The sequence below is a fragment of the Silurus aristotelis genome, assembly GCF_946808225.1.
Source record: "Silurus aristotelis genome assembly, chromosome: 20".
NCBI classification, from domain to species: domain Eukaryota; kingdom Metazoa; phylum Chordata; class Actinopteri; order Siluriformes; family Siluridae; genus Silurus; species Silurus aristotelis.
In genome coordinates this window covers 10,352,787-10,370,286 of record NC_139593.1, presented here as the reverse complement: position 1 = coordinate 10,370,286, position 17,500 = coordinate 10,352,787, and the positions used below count along the sequence as shown (strand labels likewise).

The window sequence follows — 17,500 nt, the reverse complement described above, 5'->3', positions numbered from 1 at the left end:
TGGAACATCTTCCCTGAACAGTGAAGGTTATTGCAACAACAAATGGGGACTAAAAGTGGTATATGTCCATATAATGTATTAATACATTGTGTAATAAAAACACCAAGAATAAATAAATGAAGCAATAACATAAAACGTGATGCCACATGACCAGGTTCAGCTAATGTCTTGTTAATGCAGAGACAAATTAGGATGAACTTGAGGACAGTGATGTTTGCATGTACACTCACCTCACTGCCATGGTTCTGCATAAAGACCTGAGACATGTAGATGACGTTGCCCAAGGTCTTAATGCCCTCCCCTTCCCAACCACGCACCGGCTCGTTCAGAATCTGCAGTTCCAGCTCCTTCCTCTTTCTCACCTCCTGACAGTGCGCCTGAGACCAAGCACACACACAGACATATCAAACACGTTCACAACTCACAGGATGGACCACATGACCGTACTTTACTATGAGTGGTATTCAAAATCCCACAATGCTATTTGCTCCCATGTAGCACAGGCTTTTACCCAGCAGTCATTATTGTGCAGGCGAATGGGGGAGACAAAAGACGTTTTCCAACTATTCCAACAATTCATCATTTAACAATAATGCACGCGACGACAGTGAGCGAAAATAAAAATCGAGGACAATAGTGGACTGTATGTGGACAGTCCTAATAAAATAGCACGCTATGTCCACTTTCTCTCTTTTCATCTCTGTGTTTCTCTCTATTCTCTGTAACAGAATGATAAGAGGTGTTTGGGGGGATAAGCTGAGCTGTGATAGACAGGCTGAGAACAATGCAGAGAGAGAAAAGTGCGAGTGGGATGGAGGATTTTTATACATTTATGCCAAGCAAAGGATTTTGCAAGCATGCAAACCTCTTAACACGGTCCCTGTACAAAACAAACCATACTATAGTCACGTCTTATTCCAACATTAACTATACTCCCTGGACTTGAGCTAACCCATGCAATCTGAATTATGCTTTAATAAAAAATTATGCACAAGAGAGAATAGAACATGTTTCAAGAAAATAATGCTTTACAAAAAATATCAATAAAATAAAGAAATTTTATATTTCAATAATCCAGTTCTTATTAAGCACAAATAAGTTATTTGACAAACGTTTCTAAAAAAAATTTTTTTATTTATTCATGTATTTTTAAAAAAATAATAGATTCACTGCAATTTTCTAGCGGTCCAACAAACCAATAGGTGGCACAGTAAATGGCAAAATGTGATTTCTTTTTGTGCCTTCTCAAAAAAGAAAACTGTATTCTGTTTGTCTATTACATTGTGATTGACTCAGTAGTGTTGAGCAACATACTTACAAATATAAATAACTATGCTACAACCTATGCTGTATTACAAAAAAAATCTCTATTCCAACAACTTTTCTTTTTGTAAATAAGGTCGAACGATTCATTGGTTTTGCTGACTAATCGGCACCGATAGTTCATTGCTGGAACTATCAGCTATCGGCACTAATCCACACTGCATTTGTACAACCTCACCTCAACAGCATTTGTTTTGTAAAGCATGGTAATTTCCTGCCAATTCCCACCCCTTCATGACATGACTAGACATTAACAGGCATGTTTAAACTGTTTCATAGAGATATTACTTATCAAACTGAAAAGACTTACAGAAAGACTCTTGAAAGCAGTCAAGCTTTTCTGAATGTCTGGATGGTCTGGATGAAAATCCTAAGGACATGAACAAAACATGACATTAGTCTCCAATATAATAATAATAATAATAATAATAATATTATATAAATATTTTGATTTGACACACACATATATATATATATATATATATATATATATATATATATATATATATATATATTACACTCATAAATCCTATCTGGAAGCAAATCATTATATTGTGGTTTCAATATCCATATATGATTTCACGACAACCCCTCAACACACACACATACACACACACACACACACACACACACACACATCTATACAAATAGTAGCACCTCCATGTGTCTCTCGAGCTCTTTAAGCAGTGTGGGGTATTTGTCCAGTCTCATGAAGGGTTTACTTAGATTAGTGGTAAGGATGAGAATGCCAGGACTGCTTGCTCCTTTACTCTCCATGAACTCGCCCAGCTCCTCACTGTACCCACACACACACACACACACACACACACACACACACACACACACACACACACACACACACACACACACGTATATATACATATATTTACTCTTTAAACTTCTCACAAATTCAACTGCAAACAAACACGAAGAGAAATTATCACCTCTTTAACATAAATATGAGTCCTGTTTATTAGACACAACTTTAAAATATTAACATAACTACACACATTCGGTCTCATGATGAGACTAATTAACATGGATAAGATTGTAGGGGGTTGTGCGAGGTACAAAAGCAAAAATATTAAAGTGTGCAGATATAAAACTACAAAAGGTTCACGATATCATTAAGTTAAACCCTATGTTATATGTGGGCAAGAGAATTGGAACATCTGACTTCCATTTACAATTTCCCAAAATTTTGTCTATATAGTATAGTAATTACAGAAGCTATTTTGTATTTGGTCCATCTGTCTTAGAAAACATAAAATATAAATTTGAAATACTAAAATGGTAAGGTTTTATTATTAAATGTATTGATTTGTATGTAAAACAAACATTTTTCTCCGCTCCAGTTTAAGTGAGAGCTCATGTTCAGCATTACATTTTAGGCTCAAAAAACATCAAATGCATTTAAATACTAAACATTTTGTAAATAGAATGCACAATGTAATTCTTTTTATAGTTCTGGTGAACTGCATGTACATATAGAACCACAGTAAATGCAATGCACCCATATGTCCACAGACAATAGTGTGTACGCATGTATATACCCGTGTTGTGTAAGAACATTGACAGCAGAAGGATGGTTGGAGCAGTAAGCTACATAAAGGCTCTTCATCTGGGGCATGAGGGACAGGAAGAAGCCCCCGATCCTCTGCTGGCTCTCTGGAAATCTACACAAACAGAACATATGAACATTAAGTCGGTCAAGTAATTTTAGGTATAAAACCGTATTAAATATCACACAGAAAAAACACACTAATAACTCCTGCCGTATTTTGACCATTGTGCTGTCATGCAGTGAAATAAATGCTCCATGATACCAAAAACTTCGAATGTATGAGTGAAAGGAATACGTATTTCAATCCAATTTGTTGTTGAGGCGCTCAGTGTAATACTTAAAGCTACCAGTAGATGGGCTCAGAGGCTCACAGGAAGAGTCTCATTATTTTATGTTTCACTTAAATCCCCTGTGCCACCAGTCTCAAAGGCAAAAACATTAGGAGAGGAAATAACACAAGCACAAACACATCAGCTTAGTCTTACTTGGTGCATTCCTCTAGTGACTGCACCAGGGTCTGCTGGAAGGAGCTGATCTCTTCTAGATTGCCCAGAATGTGAGCGATATCTGTCACGGTCAGTCTGAGAAAAAGAGATAGAGAGAAGTGTTAGTTTGCTTGTTGGCAAAGGTTTATTCAAAAATTGTCAATGTGTCAACAGCACAATATTTTTTACAAATCATTGAAAATTATATAAGCGGGGAAAAAAACAGGAGAACATAACAATAAGGGAAACATCTAACAAGAACTTTTAACTCTTAATAATTAACAGTATATCTGTTATACTGAGGAGTATTACATATGTTTTCAGGTGACAGCTGATCTTGTGTAGGAAGGTTGCATTGGATATACAACTATATTTGCATTCCATGAATCCGAGATTTGCATGCCAGTTTCCTTTGAAAGAATATCAAAATACAGTAACAGCTCACAAAGACGTTGGCGTGACAATGACATCAATAGAGTCATTGTAACATTGTTAACATTGTAACAGCCTCAAACTAAATGAAATCGATAACATATCAGAATTTCTACAGTACAAACAATACCACTCCATAATCTCCCTTTCAACTGAGAGACTTTGCACGTAAACGATTCTGTACATAAGAGAGACACTGTATGCAATTAAACATTGTCTTTGTTTGTGAAATTTTATTAGAATTCTTATTATTTGTTGTTGGTATTTGTTGGTAATGAGATAGCTGCCCCAATGGGTATCTATTCGTGCTCGCTACAGTTTCATTGACCAAATTAGCAAAACATCTGCATTAGAGGGAAGTGAATTTCCATAACTGAGGCCGCTGCGATTTGCATCTTGATACATATGAAGCAGCTACCGGTGCGATACAATTCACTCCTATTACGATGCAGTGCGATCCGATTTCAATTTGATTCATCACAATGCGATTCGATGCAATACGACGCAATGGAAAACATACGATGCTATGCAATTCAGTATGGTACAGATAGTTCGGTTTTATGCTTTGGTTCACAGACAGCAAATCAATTTACTTAAGTGCCTAATGCATGGCCCTTTTTTACAAACTGCCCATTATAGGGCTCTATAAAAAAACCTTTTTTTTTTTTTTTAAGATGCGAATCAGTGAATCTTACCATCCCTAATCTGCATATATCCAGCAAATCTTTTTAACTGGAAAGCAGCAAATAGAATTTGAATGCAACTTATAATTAGTTGTGAATGAGGAATCTGTAAATTGATTGAAATTGGTGGTTTTTATGAGTCCTGAGGATGAGCTACCTGTCTGTGGGCTGCAGTAGTCTCAAGTATGTTGAAAGCAGTGTTTGGAGCTCTTTGCCATATTCCGTTTCAGTCTGGACAATATTCTGGATCACCTATAAAAATTAAATAAAAAAAAGAAAAGAAAGAAAGAAATATATATTATAAATGCATACATAGATACACAGCTAATACTATGAAATTAAGAATATATACATCACAGTATACGAACACACACACACACACACACACACACACACACACACACACACACACACACACACACACACACACACACACACACACACACACACACACACACACACACACACACACACACACACACACACACACACACACACACACACACACACACACCCCCCTTTGGTTAGATTTGTAATACTGCCATTTATTTTTTTCATGCTTCTGAATTTTATTTACATTTTCATTCTTCTAATTTGAACACATTAAAAAACTGTGAAGCACAGTAAACGGCCCAAACTGAGCTGTGAGAGAAAGAGAGAGCAGAGATCACATTCGTAATTCATTTATTTCTGCCTGAAAATAAAATTAGCCACACCAGTGGCCTAAAAATGTGATTAATTAGCCTGCCAGCCCGAGCACCAAACCAAACTCACATACACACTTCTTTAAAAAAACAGCACAACATATTTCGCATATAAAAGCTCTCGCATTGACAGCTGACAGCTTGGACGAACGGTTTAATACCCCAGACTCAAGCTCTCATCTTTGAGTGCACAGAGACCAGAATCTCTAAAGCAATTGCAACACACAAGAGTCATCCTCTCTCTTTTTTCTTAACCACAACCAATAGAGAAAAAAGAAAGGAAGGGGGGAATGACAGAATCAGGCCAGCCACAGTAGAAATAAGTCTGAAAGCCACCTTCTCTGATGAAGAAGCCACAATAGATGGAAGGCAGACTGGGAGAAGGCATGGCCCTTTTAGAGTAATAGCAGCTTGACATTTAAAAAGCGTTTCATCTCTGAAAGACAAACATAACACAACACACCAGGGGCACTCTTGATGAAAATGTGCAAGGATCATATGTGCCTGCTGTACAGTTCTATTCAAATGCAATATAGTTAATTTTTCTGCTAAATAAACCCCCATGAACTTCTCGTACCCTGGTGTGAAAACCAACACCAGAGCCTCATTCTAAAAAGTCTACCAGACATATGAGGATTTAATACTCCATGCAACACCAACTCCAGCACTTCTTGAGGGATCACCAAACATTCCTAAACTGTGAGACACCAACAGGTCTTTAAAAGGTGCCCAATCCTTACGCCCCAAGCAGCATGATTCACTTCTTATTCTTTCCCCACAGCTCGTGAGCAATCGGAGCTCGTACTTCACCACAGAGACGTAAACACTACTGCTGCTGATATGATTTATCTCCCACTCAATCAAGCATTTTTTAATTCCGGATACAGAAGTTTGGGGGTTTTTTTTATCTGCCTTAAACAACTTGAACAGCCATCGATCTCCATGGTATGGGAGACAAAAGAACTCCACATGTATGCAGACTTCTATTTATAACAAAAGAAACAGGAAATGGTAAAAAAGCAACAGAATTTGGGTGCAAATCCAAGGATAGATATGAGCCTGGATTTCTTATAAATACTATCTATACTACATATGCTACTGATTGAAAATATGTACTATTTTAAAAGTATAGATTTTAAAAAGATCTTTTGGTTCGATAAGAAGTAGTGTCAAGATTACATTTGCCATCTCTCTTAAAGGGTGCCAATAATTGTAGACATGAGCGCAGCTTGACAACGTGCAGACACTAGACTAAATCAAATTTACTTAAACCTTTGAACTCTCTAACCATGAAACAGGACCTGACTCAAACACACATACACGCGCGCACACACATCTATGGGCGCTAGGCACAGCTGTCCCAGAAATCAGTGAGAAGGAAACAATGACCTACATTACAGCTCCACACTCAGACATACACACACTCACAAACCACTAACACAGTAACACAGCAATTTACACTCATCCTGGTTGACTCGCAGACACAAACATCAGTAGAGGAGAGTTTACCAAAACTACATCATGAATTCAAACACACTCAGACACATCACACGTACACACTATTCTGCATGATGCAATATGGTTCAATATGAGCTTCAATGATGCATTAATAAAAGGATAATAATATCATTTAATAATAATAATATTTAATTAAATGATCTTAAATAGCTTTAACCGGGTGTACAGGACTATTTCTATAAAATATTCATGTATAATGTGTCACAGATGTCAGCCGACACAAACGTATGAGTCGCTAGCAGCTGTGACACAATCAGCACTACGGTTATTCACCTACTGTACACGTCAAGTCAAGTTTATTTGTATAGCGCTTTTCACAACAGACATTGTCTCAAAGCAGCTTTACAGAAATCAACAGTTAAGGTGAATGGTGTGTGTTTATCCCTGATGAGCAAGTGAGACTGTGGCAAGGAAAAACTCCCTTAGATGTTATGAGGAAGAAACCTTGAGAGGAACCAGACTCAAAAGGGGAACCCATCCTCATTTGGGTGACTTTAAGTGTTTGATCATAAATCTTTCAACAATACAGAACACTGGAGAGAGAGAACTAACATGAGCACTGGAGTATAAGATTATAAGTAATGTCCTTTCTACAGTCTTATACAGTCTTATATGGTACACCTGCAACTGGTCAACATCTGCAGTGTCTCCAGTGTCAGAGGTGTGGGTGGTAAGAAGCACACAAAATAATGAACAGTTTACACAGTCACGAGTGTAATCAGCAATCAGGATGCATTGGGCACCTTGTATTTCTACTGTTAGAAACGCTTATACTTAGAAACACTGCATAAATCAGCAATTCATGAAGAAATTACATAAAGAGCCACAAAAAAATTATGGAAGATGGATACAAAATTAGGAGAAAGAAAGAAAGAAAGAAAGAAAGAAAGAAAGAAAGAAAGAAAGAAAGAAAGAAAGAAAGAAAGAAAGAAAGAAAGAAAGAAAGAAAGAAAGAAAGAAAGAAAGAAAGAAAGAAAGAAAGAAAGAAAGAAAGAAAGAAAGAAAGAAAGAGTCAGAAACAAATGAAAAACTATGAAAGGGAGGGACAGATAAGTGTAAGAGTGTGTTTAGTGTGTTTGTGTGAGAGAGAAAAGAGTGAGAGTGAGAGTGTGAGAGAGAGAGAGAGAGAGAGAGAGAGAGAGAGAGAGAGAGAGAGAGAGAGAGAAAAGACATACTCAGCTCAGACACAGTAATACAATTTTTAGAGCATTACAGCTGCTGCACTCGTACCAGGTTATAGTAGGTCTTAGTGGCAGCGCCGGTCTCGAATGTTTTGGGAGGACTCTTCAGCGCCCCAGACTTTGGAGAGATGGGCTTGTCTGCAAAACAAACAGAGGAGGGAGAAAAAAAAACCAAGATGTGACATACTCCAGGAAGCATGTGGAGACATTTTGTTTCTATTAGATCAAATATTAGAGGTGAGCCGCTCCTGAAGGGCAAGATGAAGGAGATAAAACATTAATCATCGAGGGCAGAGCAGTTCACAGCGCACTGTGTATCTCTTTCAGCTCAGTGTGAAGAATACCAAGAAAAAGCATGTGTATGTGTACTTGTCTCAGGCGCAGTGGGGTGCAGTATCAAACACTGTACATGTGAAGAGGAAAATGAGAAATGTGGCTGTGGAGGATAGAGAGAAGAAAGAAAAAAGAATCAAAGTGATGGTACAATAATGAAAAAAGAAGGAACAAAAAGTATGGTAGACAGAGAGACAGAGATGGATAAAGGCATATAGACAGAAACAGACAGACAGATAGAGACAAGGATAGATAGAGACAGACAAAGAGATAGACAGAAATAGACAGAGATAGAGACAGACAAAGACAGATAGAGACACATAGACAGATAGATAGAAATAGACAGAGAGATAGAGACGGACAGAGACAGATAGATAGAAATAGACAGATAGAGACAAATAGACAGAGAGATAGACAGATAAAAACTAAATAGACAGACAGATAGATAGAAGTAGACAGAGAGATAGAGACAGACAAACAGATAGAGACAGAGACAGATAGAAAGAGACAGATAGACAGACAGACAGACAGACAGACAGACAGACAGACAGACAGACAGACAGACAGACAGATAGATAGATAGATAGATAGATAGATAGACAGACAGACAGACAGACAGATAGAAATAGACAGACAGACAGATAGATAGAAATAGACAGAGAGATAGAGACAGATATAGACAAAGACAGAAAGATAGAAATAGACTGAGAAAAATAATGAAAAAAGGAAGAGATTTTTCAGTGTGGCCAGAACATATGTTAAGTTTCTCACACACTCACACAGCTACAGGCGTTTGTGTGTATAGGAGAGTATACAGGTGAGCACAAAGCCAGGCAGCTGAGCGAATAGAGGAAGCAGCAGAATGTTGCTGTGTTTAACTGAAGGGAAACAGAGCTCACTGCCTGCACAACTTCCTCCCTTTGTCTGAGGACATGGTTTCCTTCCTGATCGGGATGTTACTGCGGACTGTGATGTCATTCTAAAGAATCACCATTTATCTGCATTATACAGTGATTTGAAACCACAGAGGCATATGGAGCAAGCTGGCAGAGTGTGTGAGAGAAAAAAAACAACAACATTTCACTAATGTCAAAGCTGAATATCAATGTCACCTGCTGAATAAAAAACAAAACAATGAAAGTGAACTAAATGATCTCATATTACAGAACAGAGCAGAAGGTTAAGCTAAGAGTGACACATTGGGTCATAGTGCAGGAACATGAACAGGAAAACCTCACCCAAACATCCATTTGGCTAATAATAACTTAAACGCTAGCAGTCGGTCAGCTCTCTGCTTCTTCATTCCAACAGGTCCTTGTTTACATGTTCCTTTAATACGAGTATTTTAATAATGAAACTGAAGACACAATGCTTCCTGCAATCCAATCCACAGCCTTATAAACTCTGTGCTGTTGCTCTCGCCACTGAAACACAAGCAATCTGTGTAAAGATTAATCGTCCTTTTAACTGCATACACTGTGCTCGGAGGAAGTTTAATGATGTTTGACTTATAAACACAAAATCAAAAACGGTTTTAAAAGGCCCTTTGGTAATGTGGAGCCATCACAAAGTCCGATTTCTGAGGACACAGACACTGTATCTAACCTAGCATGATCTTTAGGACTGTGAGGTTTTTATTTTTTTGGAAGGATATAATAAAAAAGGTATTGAAACCACAAATACAAAAACCACAAAAAGAGGTATTGAAACATACATGGTTTAAAGGTGCAAATGAGCCGTGTATACATTTTCTAAACACAAAAAAAAACGCAATTTCCTCCTCTAATTGTTCCTTCATCACCTTAAACGTTGCATGCTACGAGTCGGAGCTTCGTGAGTGATCAGTAACTCACAGCACTTCTTTCTAACAACAACATAATAAAACGAACACTGAAAGCAAAGTAGTCGTTCTCAGAAATTGTAAACCTTTGTGTGTGAAAAGAGCACTTTGCGCAAAAGTTGAATCAATATTTTCACTACTGCTTTGTGGTATTTAATATTGTTATGAGGGGGAAAACTTTACAACCCCCCCCCCCCCCCCGACATATATTGTGATCTGAAGAAAAAAAAAATATTTAAAAATTTTTAAATACAAATGTTAAAAAGATCAAAAGAAACGCTGTATAAACTAAAAACTCACCACTTCCTTTGATCTCTTTGACGTAGTTGCTAGGGAACCAGCCGGTCTTGCCGTTCAGTGCGCCTTCCCACCAGCCTCCGTCCTCCTGCCGAATCACCTGGATGATGTCACCCTTGTTGAAGCATAATTCATCCTCGTTCGTCTGCTGGAAATTAAACCGTGCCTTCACCAGCAGCTGAACTGAACTGTTCTCAGACATGTCCTGATATGTGAAAGAGAGAGAGAGAGCTCAGCAACAAATAAAAGATATGATACATACATGATAGTTCCAACTAAAATCTAATTTCTTACACTCAAATCTAGCCTTAGTGTATATATTATATATATTTATTTTGTCTTTTTACTGTCCTGTTTCTCACTCACCAGAATGCAATATTGGCTGCGCACTCGTTTGGATGATCTCCTGCGGGAAGGCTGACAGTTCAGTGAGTCAAAGGACTTGATTCGTAGAGAGGTGTGTTGAGCACATATGGAGTCACTGCCAGATCCAGTATCTACATCCAGAGAATATACCCAAACTTCATTCCAGCAAACATGATTAAGAGTGGAATATGAGAGTAGATGATTTCAGTAGTTAAATTATTTCAGGTACTCAGACACACTAAGATTTATCTGAACGAACACACACACACACACACACACACACACACACACACACACACACACACACACACACACACACACACACACACACACACACACACACACACACACACACACACACACACACACACACACACACACACACACACACACACACACACACACACACACCCCTTTACCTGCTGTCGCGTTGTTGAGCGCAACCAAGGAATTCAGCACCTTGGTGAAGTTCTGTCCCTGAAACAGGTCATCAGCCTCGAATGTCTGAAAATTGAGAAAAACAAAATCGCTGTAAAGTCACTAATTTACCCTCATTTTCTCCAGTATGACAACCTGTATAATAAAATAAAATAATAATAAATGGAGGAACCACCTCCATTTTCTGGTTTAACACAGGGTTAATATCTGGTGGTCACTTTTTAGTGGTTAAACATTTCAGTGCTCAGTTCTAAATCTCAGCTTTTTCTGAACTGAGAATTTCAAATTAAACCATTTAAAATGATAATAATAATAATAATAATAATAAATTAATAATAAAATAATCGACACTAGCCATTTTTAAAACCCTCTGAACAGACCTACAACCTTCTACACTTTTATCCTCATTACAAATGCATGGGATTTTTTTTAATTTTTTTATTTCATCTCATTTTAAACCAGCATAACTCCAATTTTTAACAGCTTGCTGAAAGCGTACCTGCTAGCAAAACAGCAAGGTTAAAATAAGTTAGATGTTTCAAGATATTTGTACACCAAATACAACCAAAATGTATAACCAGTAACCAAACCGGTCAAAACCACCATAAATACCCACTCTGTTTTCACCTACAGCTAGTATAGCATGCAGTATCAGCTGATACAATGTTCAGACTATTACTATTCAATTAATCAGGCATTTACATTTTAATTCTGTGGATCTAATGATATTGAATTCCCAGTGGTGGATGAAGTACACAAGCCATTCACTTAAGTAAAGGTAGAGATACACAAAGTGTCCCTTTAAACTTTCACTTGAGGAAAAGTACAAAAGTATTTGCCTTCAAATGTACTTAAGTATCCAAAGTACTATGATTTATTATGGCTATAACGTTCCTATTCGAATTTTTGTCACAAGACTCTTTACTTAATCAACTCAGTTTATCTGAAAAGACAAACACTGATTAAAATCTATTAAAATTTTCATGAGCCCAAAATCATCTTTTCAAAATATAAAAAAAAAAAAGAAATTGCAAAAAATGAGGCCACAGGTGTTGTAGCAAGTTAGAGTCAGGAGTTTTATCATTTATTACTTTCAGAATGTTCTGCTAGCTGTTACACTGACACTGAACTGCATGTTTGAGATAAGTAAATACAGTAATCCTCCGTTTATCACCGTGGTTACGTTCCAAAACCTCCCGCGATACACGAAAAAACACGATAAACGGACACCAACCCAAAAATGCTATTTTACAGTACTGTATTAACATTTTACTTCATTTTAAAATTAATAATCATAGTTCATTAATAAATGTCATTATTTTAACATAAAACTCCAAAAAAATTATTCCCTATACGTTTTTTTGTCCTATAAACCGGGGGCCCGAGATTCGAACCGCGGTAAACCAGGGATTACTGTACCACCGATCGCCAATCAAGACAAGTTAAAAACAAAGCGTGGGCTTTATCCTGATTGGTGGCTTGTTGTGTTCTTGACAGGTTAAGCAGAAGGTGCTGAGCACAGTCCATATGGTACTCTACAGAACTGTTATAGGCCTTCAAGGGTAATGAAAGCAGCCAATCCTCTGATCTCCTCATGTAACTTCTGAAATACTTGGTAATATGCATTTGTGAGGTCAAGAGAAGAAAACATCACTGATCCATGCAACTCAGATAGTATATCCTCAATCAGCGGTAAATGATGACTGTCTTGTAACACAGCCTTGTTCGGTTCCCGTAAATCAATGCACAGACGAATTGTGTTGTTCTTTTGTTTTGTGACTACAATGAGAGAAACCGACTCGGATGAATCAATCTTCTCAATTATGCCATTCTCCTCTAGCATCTTGAGTTCATTTGATACAGCTGCTCGCACTGACAGGGGTAAGTGGATGAGTTTTTGTTGTACAGGCTTAAGTTCAGGACACTGTGTGTGTGAGATATTTAGCATATCCAAATCAGCCACAGTTGGTATGAGATCAGTACAACCAGTAGAAGCAGGTAAAATACTGAACTCATTCATGGCTTCAGCATGTTGTCTGAAGCAGTATCTCTCCGAAACCACGTTCAGTTTAGGAGAAAAGAACTGTTTTAGTGCTGCAAAAGGTTTGTTGTATGTATCGGCAAGGTATTATAATCCCTTTAAATAAATATAAGTTTAATTACTAAGCAAAAGACATCTTATTCTTGTACCCATCCCCTAAAATAAAATTTCTTCCAATACAGGAAAAGCAGAGGAGCTCCTGGTGTCTCTTGTATCACCATATCAAAGGGATCTAAAACTGTAAAAGCTACAGATAAACCGTATGTTTGCACCTCCAAACAATGCTTAGAACAGCTCATGCAAACACAACAACGACATGCGAAATGTCACACAGAGTCTGTTATTCTCCAGTTCTGCCACAAATCTTTTACACAATACCACACAGAAGAGAGAGACTCATAAATTCGGATCAGCAGCACAATATTAATGCCAGGACACCTCTGAAGGTTGATGACTACAGCTGAAAATAAAAACAAGCTTTTGTAAAATATGCTTCCTCATTGTAACCTCTCTCATGCATTCCTGATAAGATAAGATAAGATTAGATACCTTTATTCATCCCACAGCGGGGAAATATCTGGTATAGCAGCAAAGTAGAGAAATAATACAAGTATATACATCACATTGTATAAATAGGAACGAAAAATGAAAAGACACCCCCAATAAGTTATTTACACTTTCGAACATGTTGCACATAGGGAACGGTATAAATTTGTGTTATTGCACAGTAAAAACATTTACAGTGTGTATTATGGTGACTGGTTCACTGGGAGCAGCTCTGATTGTACAGTTGAATCTGCATGGAGAAAAGACCTTCTGACTTTTGCTCCTTCAGACACAGGATGCAACAGTCTGTCACTAAAGGAGCTGCTCATAGACGAAACCGTTTCATACAGGGGTGAAAGTCTTTCTCCAGCAATGATGATAGTTTAACTACCATCCTCCTTTCTCCCACCTCCTGTACAGTGTCCAGGGAAATCCCCAGGACTAAGCTGGCTCTCCTGATCAGCGTGTCCAGTCTCTTTCTATCTGCAGTAGAGATGCTGATGCACCAGCAGACCACACCATAGAAGATGGCTGAGGCCACTACAGAGTCAAAAAAGGTCTTCAGATGAACACCCAGGTATTTGTAAGAGTCCACTTAGTCAATGTCCTTTCTGTTTGTTTGTACCTACGGAAATCCACCACCATTTATTCTTCCCCACATTTATCTGGAGGCAGCTCCGTGGCACCAGTCCACAACATTCTGGATTAAACCTTTGTACTCCCTGTAATCATCCTCCGTGATCAGGCCGACAGTCGCAGAGTCATCAGAGAACTTTTGCAGGTGACCGGTTGCTGAGCTGAACATGAAGTCTGCAATGTAGGCGGTAAGAGGAATGGAGCGAGAACCGTTACCTGTGGGGCTCCATGTTGCAGACAACCATGTCAGACGCACAGTCACGAGTCCTCACATACTGTGGTCGGTTTGTGAGGTAATCCAGTATCCAGGTAGACAGATGATGGTCCACTCCCATGTACACCAGCTTATCTCTCAGGAGCGCAGGTTGGATGGTGTTAAAAGCACTAGAAAAGTCAAAAACATGACTCTCATTGTGCTCCCAGTCTTTTTCAGGTGTGAAAAAGCCCTATTAAGGAGAAATGTGACAGCGTCTTCCACTCCAATTCCAGGCTGGCAGGCAAACCAGAGGTCAGAGACAAGTAAGCACCAGACTCTCCAACTTCTTCATCAGATGCAAGGTCAGTGCTATTGGTCTGTAGTCCCCAAAGTCTTTTGGGTGTGATGTCTTTGGTACAGGTACCACACAGGATGACTTCCACAACAATATGGCCACACAGACGAGCATTTTCAGTCATCACTGGGAGAAAGTCTGTATTTGTAGCTGTCTGGATTTTCAAACTACAGACTCAGTGTTGCTCCTGCAGTTCTTCACAGCACTTGGGCCAGCCTTATAAGCTCCTCAGAGTCCCATCAGAGCCACCGCCTTGAGGACGGATACTTTGCTTTTATGTGAGCATCCAAACATGTAGGTCTTCTAAAGATGCACACAATTCATGAACGTCACCCAACAGGAAGTCAGTCCTTTAGAATTTTTGACAGATATTAACCTTTTAAAATACTTCTTTATCAAATTCAAAGCAAATCCGTTTAGCATGACGACAAGAGGACCTGGATGCTAAACTGTGAAGGAATCTTTGCTTTTAGGAACTGTGTTGCCATGGCGAGGCAATCAAAATAATGCTCAGCATGAACTGGAAATGTGGAGCAGTTCCAATGTACATAAGGCACTATGGCACAAAGCTCACACTTGAATTTAATATAGGAGCAGAGTCTCATAAACATGCCAATTGTGACTGTCATAGCGCCAACTAGTGGCAACAGGAAGAGATGATAATCTTTTTTTTTAATACTCAAGTTAATGGGATATAATTCAAGTCAAATTTGGTTACCATATTATGTTATCCATGAAAATGCCATGGTGAAGCAATAATTCTAATTAAATTCTGTTTTATTTGTTTAACACTTAACAATGGACATCCCGGATATCCATTTTTAATTTATCATTCATGAGTTGGATTTGGAGGAACGTGACAAAGAAAAGTCCCTTTAAAACAAAAGGAGGAGGTAACCCAGCGAGGACCCAGACTTAAAAAGAAACCCATCCATTACAACCCATTCGGTGACACCAGAAAATGCAAGTATAAATAATTGCATATTGGAGGAAGTGTAGCATAAATTCACTCTACACCATGCAATAAAATGTGCTGTTCAAATAGAGCATATATTTAGTTCTCCAACAGAAATCATTAACACGTGCATACACCTTCTGCAGATGTTGTAAAACTCCACTGTCATGTGACGTGGTGCAAAGTTAGAAGTTCATTTACGCAACTACAAAACATCTAAACGCCAAAATACTTGCTTATAGAAAATAGGCATTGCTACAACCTTGGTGCTTGGACCCACTTATTACTGCTTTCAGCTACATTTTGCTGATGTTTTCTAATTTGCTGTTGCATTTTTAGATTTGTTAATCTTTAATTTTTTTGCATGGTCACTCATTAACGTTTTGCTCCGACTCTGCAAAATCCAGTTTTAATTTTCAAACCACTGGCAGCTGCACTCTGTTAAAAAATCCAAAAAATCCAAAGCAATTAGAATGATTGACAGAGTTGTTAAAAAACAACACTGGGAGGTGCCGAGGTTTGCTGATGACAGATTTTTGGAGTGTTTTCCTCTTATCAGGAAAAAGCCTTAACCTGGAGAGTAATCAGCATAAGATAATCGCTCTTTAAGACGGAACGAGTAAAAAAATTTAATCAGTGGATCCCTACTGTGAACCTATTGTTTATTTCATGACTTCAGGTCCTTTTAAGTCGGGTCTGAAATGGAGCAAAGTTTATCGCCTCAAAAACATCACGATACACAATTTAACCCACTAAATCAATTATAAACACCTTCTCTTCCAGAAAAGTCATCTCACAGTATTACATTAGGATGGTATTAAGGTAAAAACAAGGCCAGAAGCATGGCATAATCTACAGTTCCTCCAATCAGAGCAATACTGTACTGGCCAATAATGTGAGTCCATGCATGTGGAAGAGGGCAGACGACGCTGTAACAACAAGTGTGTTACTCTGCCCTGTGAGGCAGTATGAGCAGCTGAGATTATGCTAATGTTTGACTTCACTACCTCTACTCCATTTAAAGAAACAAGCTGATTGATGCATGATAAAGATCTCATTACATCATTGTGTTGATACTTTACTTGCAGTTGAGTAATACAGTTTACTGCTGGGATTAAATGACACACTCGACAAACTCCTGCAAACGAGTTCTTCCTACAGACACAATACAATAAATTCAACAGCTCTGCGGTATAACAGCAAGAAATGGTTTTTACAAATGGCAGTTTATACTCCACTGTGTTTATCATATACCAGTTTAACAGGAACTAGACCACAGTTTCAGCCTCCCCCACTGGGGAAAATGATGTTATAATTATCAGACTGTAAAGCTGTACTGCCATTAACCAAAAAATCTGTAACGAACTGTACCAATATCTGAAAATTCTCCCAATGTGACAGGTGTCTCAATGTGGTGGGGAGCAACATTTACTAAAGTGATAATCGACAGTGATTGCACTGTCTAACCTTTATTTTTGTTTTCCTTTCTTGGGGTTTTCCCTCCTTTCTTATTCTCTGAAGAGCCTCTCAGTGGCCTAGAGTGTGCCTGTCCCTGAAAGCCATTAATGAACTGCAAGTTAGGCTCTCGCTCTCGCTCTCGCTCTCTC

The 17,500-nt window shown here is 38.3% G+C and overlaps 1 protein-coding gene across 2 annotated transcripts in view; it reads right to left on the bottom strand.

Annotated features, from left to right (window-relative positions):
• The window catches only part of arhgef7b (Rho guanine nucleotide exchange factor (GEF) 7b), a 32,782-nt gene that overhangs the window by 9,073 nt on the left and 6,209 nt on the right, over positions 1-17,500 (bottom strand). For both annotated transcript variants that reach the window (XR_014530349.1, XM_083521960.1), the window contains exons 3-12: positions 11,146-11,230; positions 10,727-10,857; positions 10,364-10,565; positions 7,940-8,028; positions 4,645-4,739; positions 3,373-3,468; positions 2,877-2,999; positions 1,981-2,119; positions 1,634-1,693; positions 231-377 (exon numbers count right to left, since the gene is read on the bottom strand). Coding sequence is in view for 1 of the 2 variants with exons in the window: in XM_083521960.1 (XP_083378086.1) it covers positions 231-377; positions 1,634-1,693; positions 1,981-2,119; positions 2,877-2,999; positions 3,373-3,468; positions 4,645-4,739; positions 7,940-8,028; positions 10,364-10,565; positions 10,727-10,857; positions 11,146-11,230 (1,167 nt within the window). In the remaining variant the exon portion in view is untranslated. The remainder of the gene's footprint in view (positions 1-230; positions 378-1,633; positions 1,694-1,980; positions 2,120-2,876; positions 3,000-3,372; positions 3,469-4,644; positions 4,740-7,939; positions 8,029-10,363; positions 10,566-10,726; positions 10,858-11,145; positions 11,231-17,500) is intronic.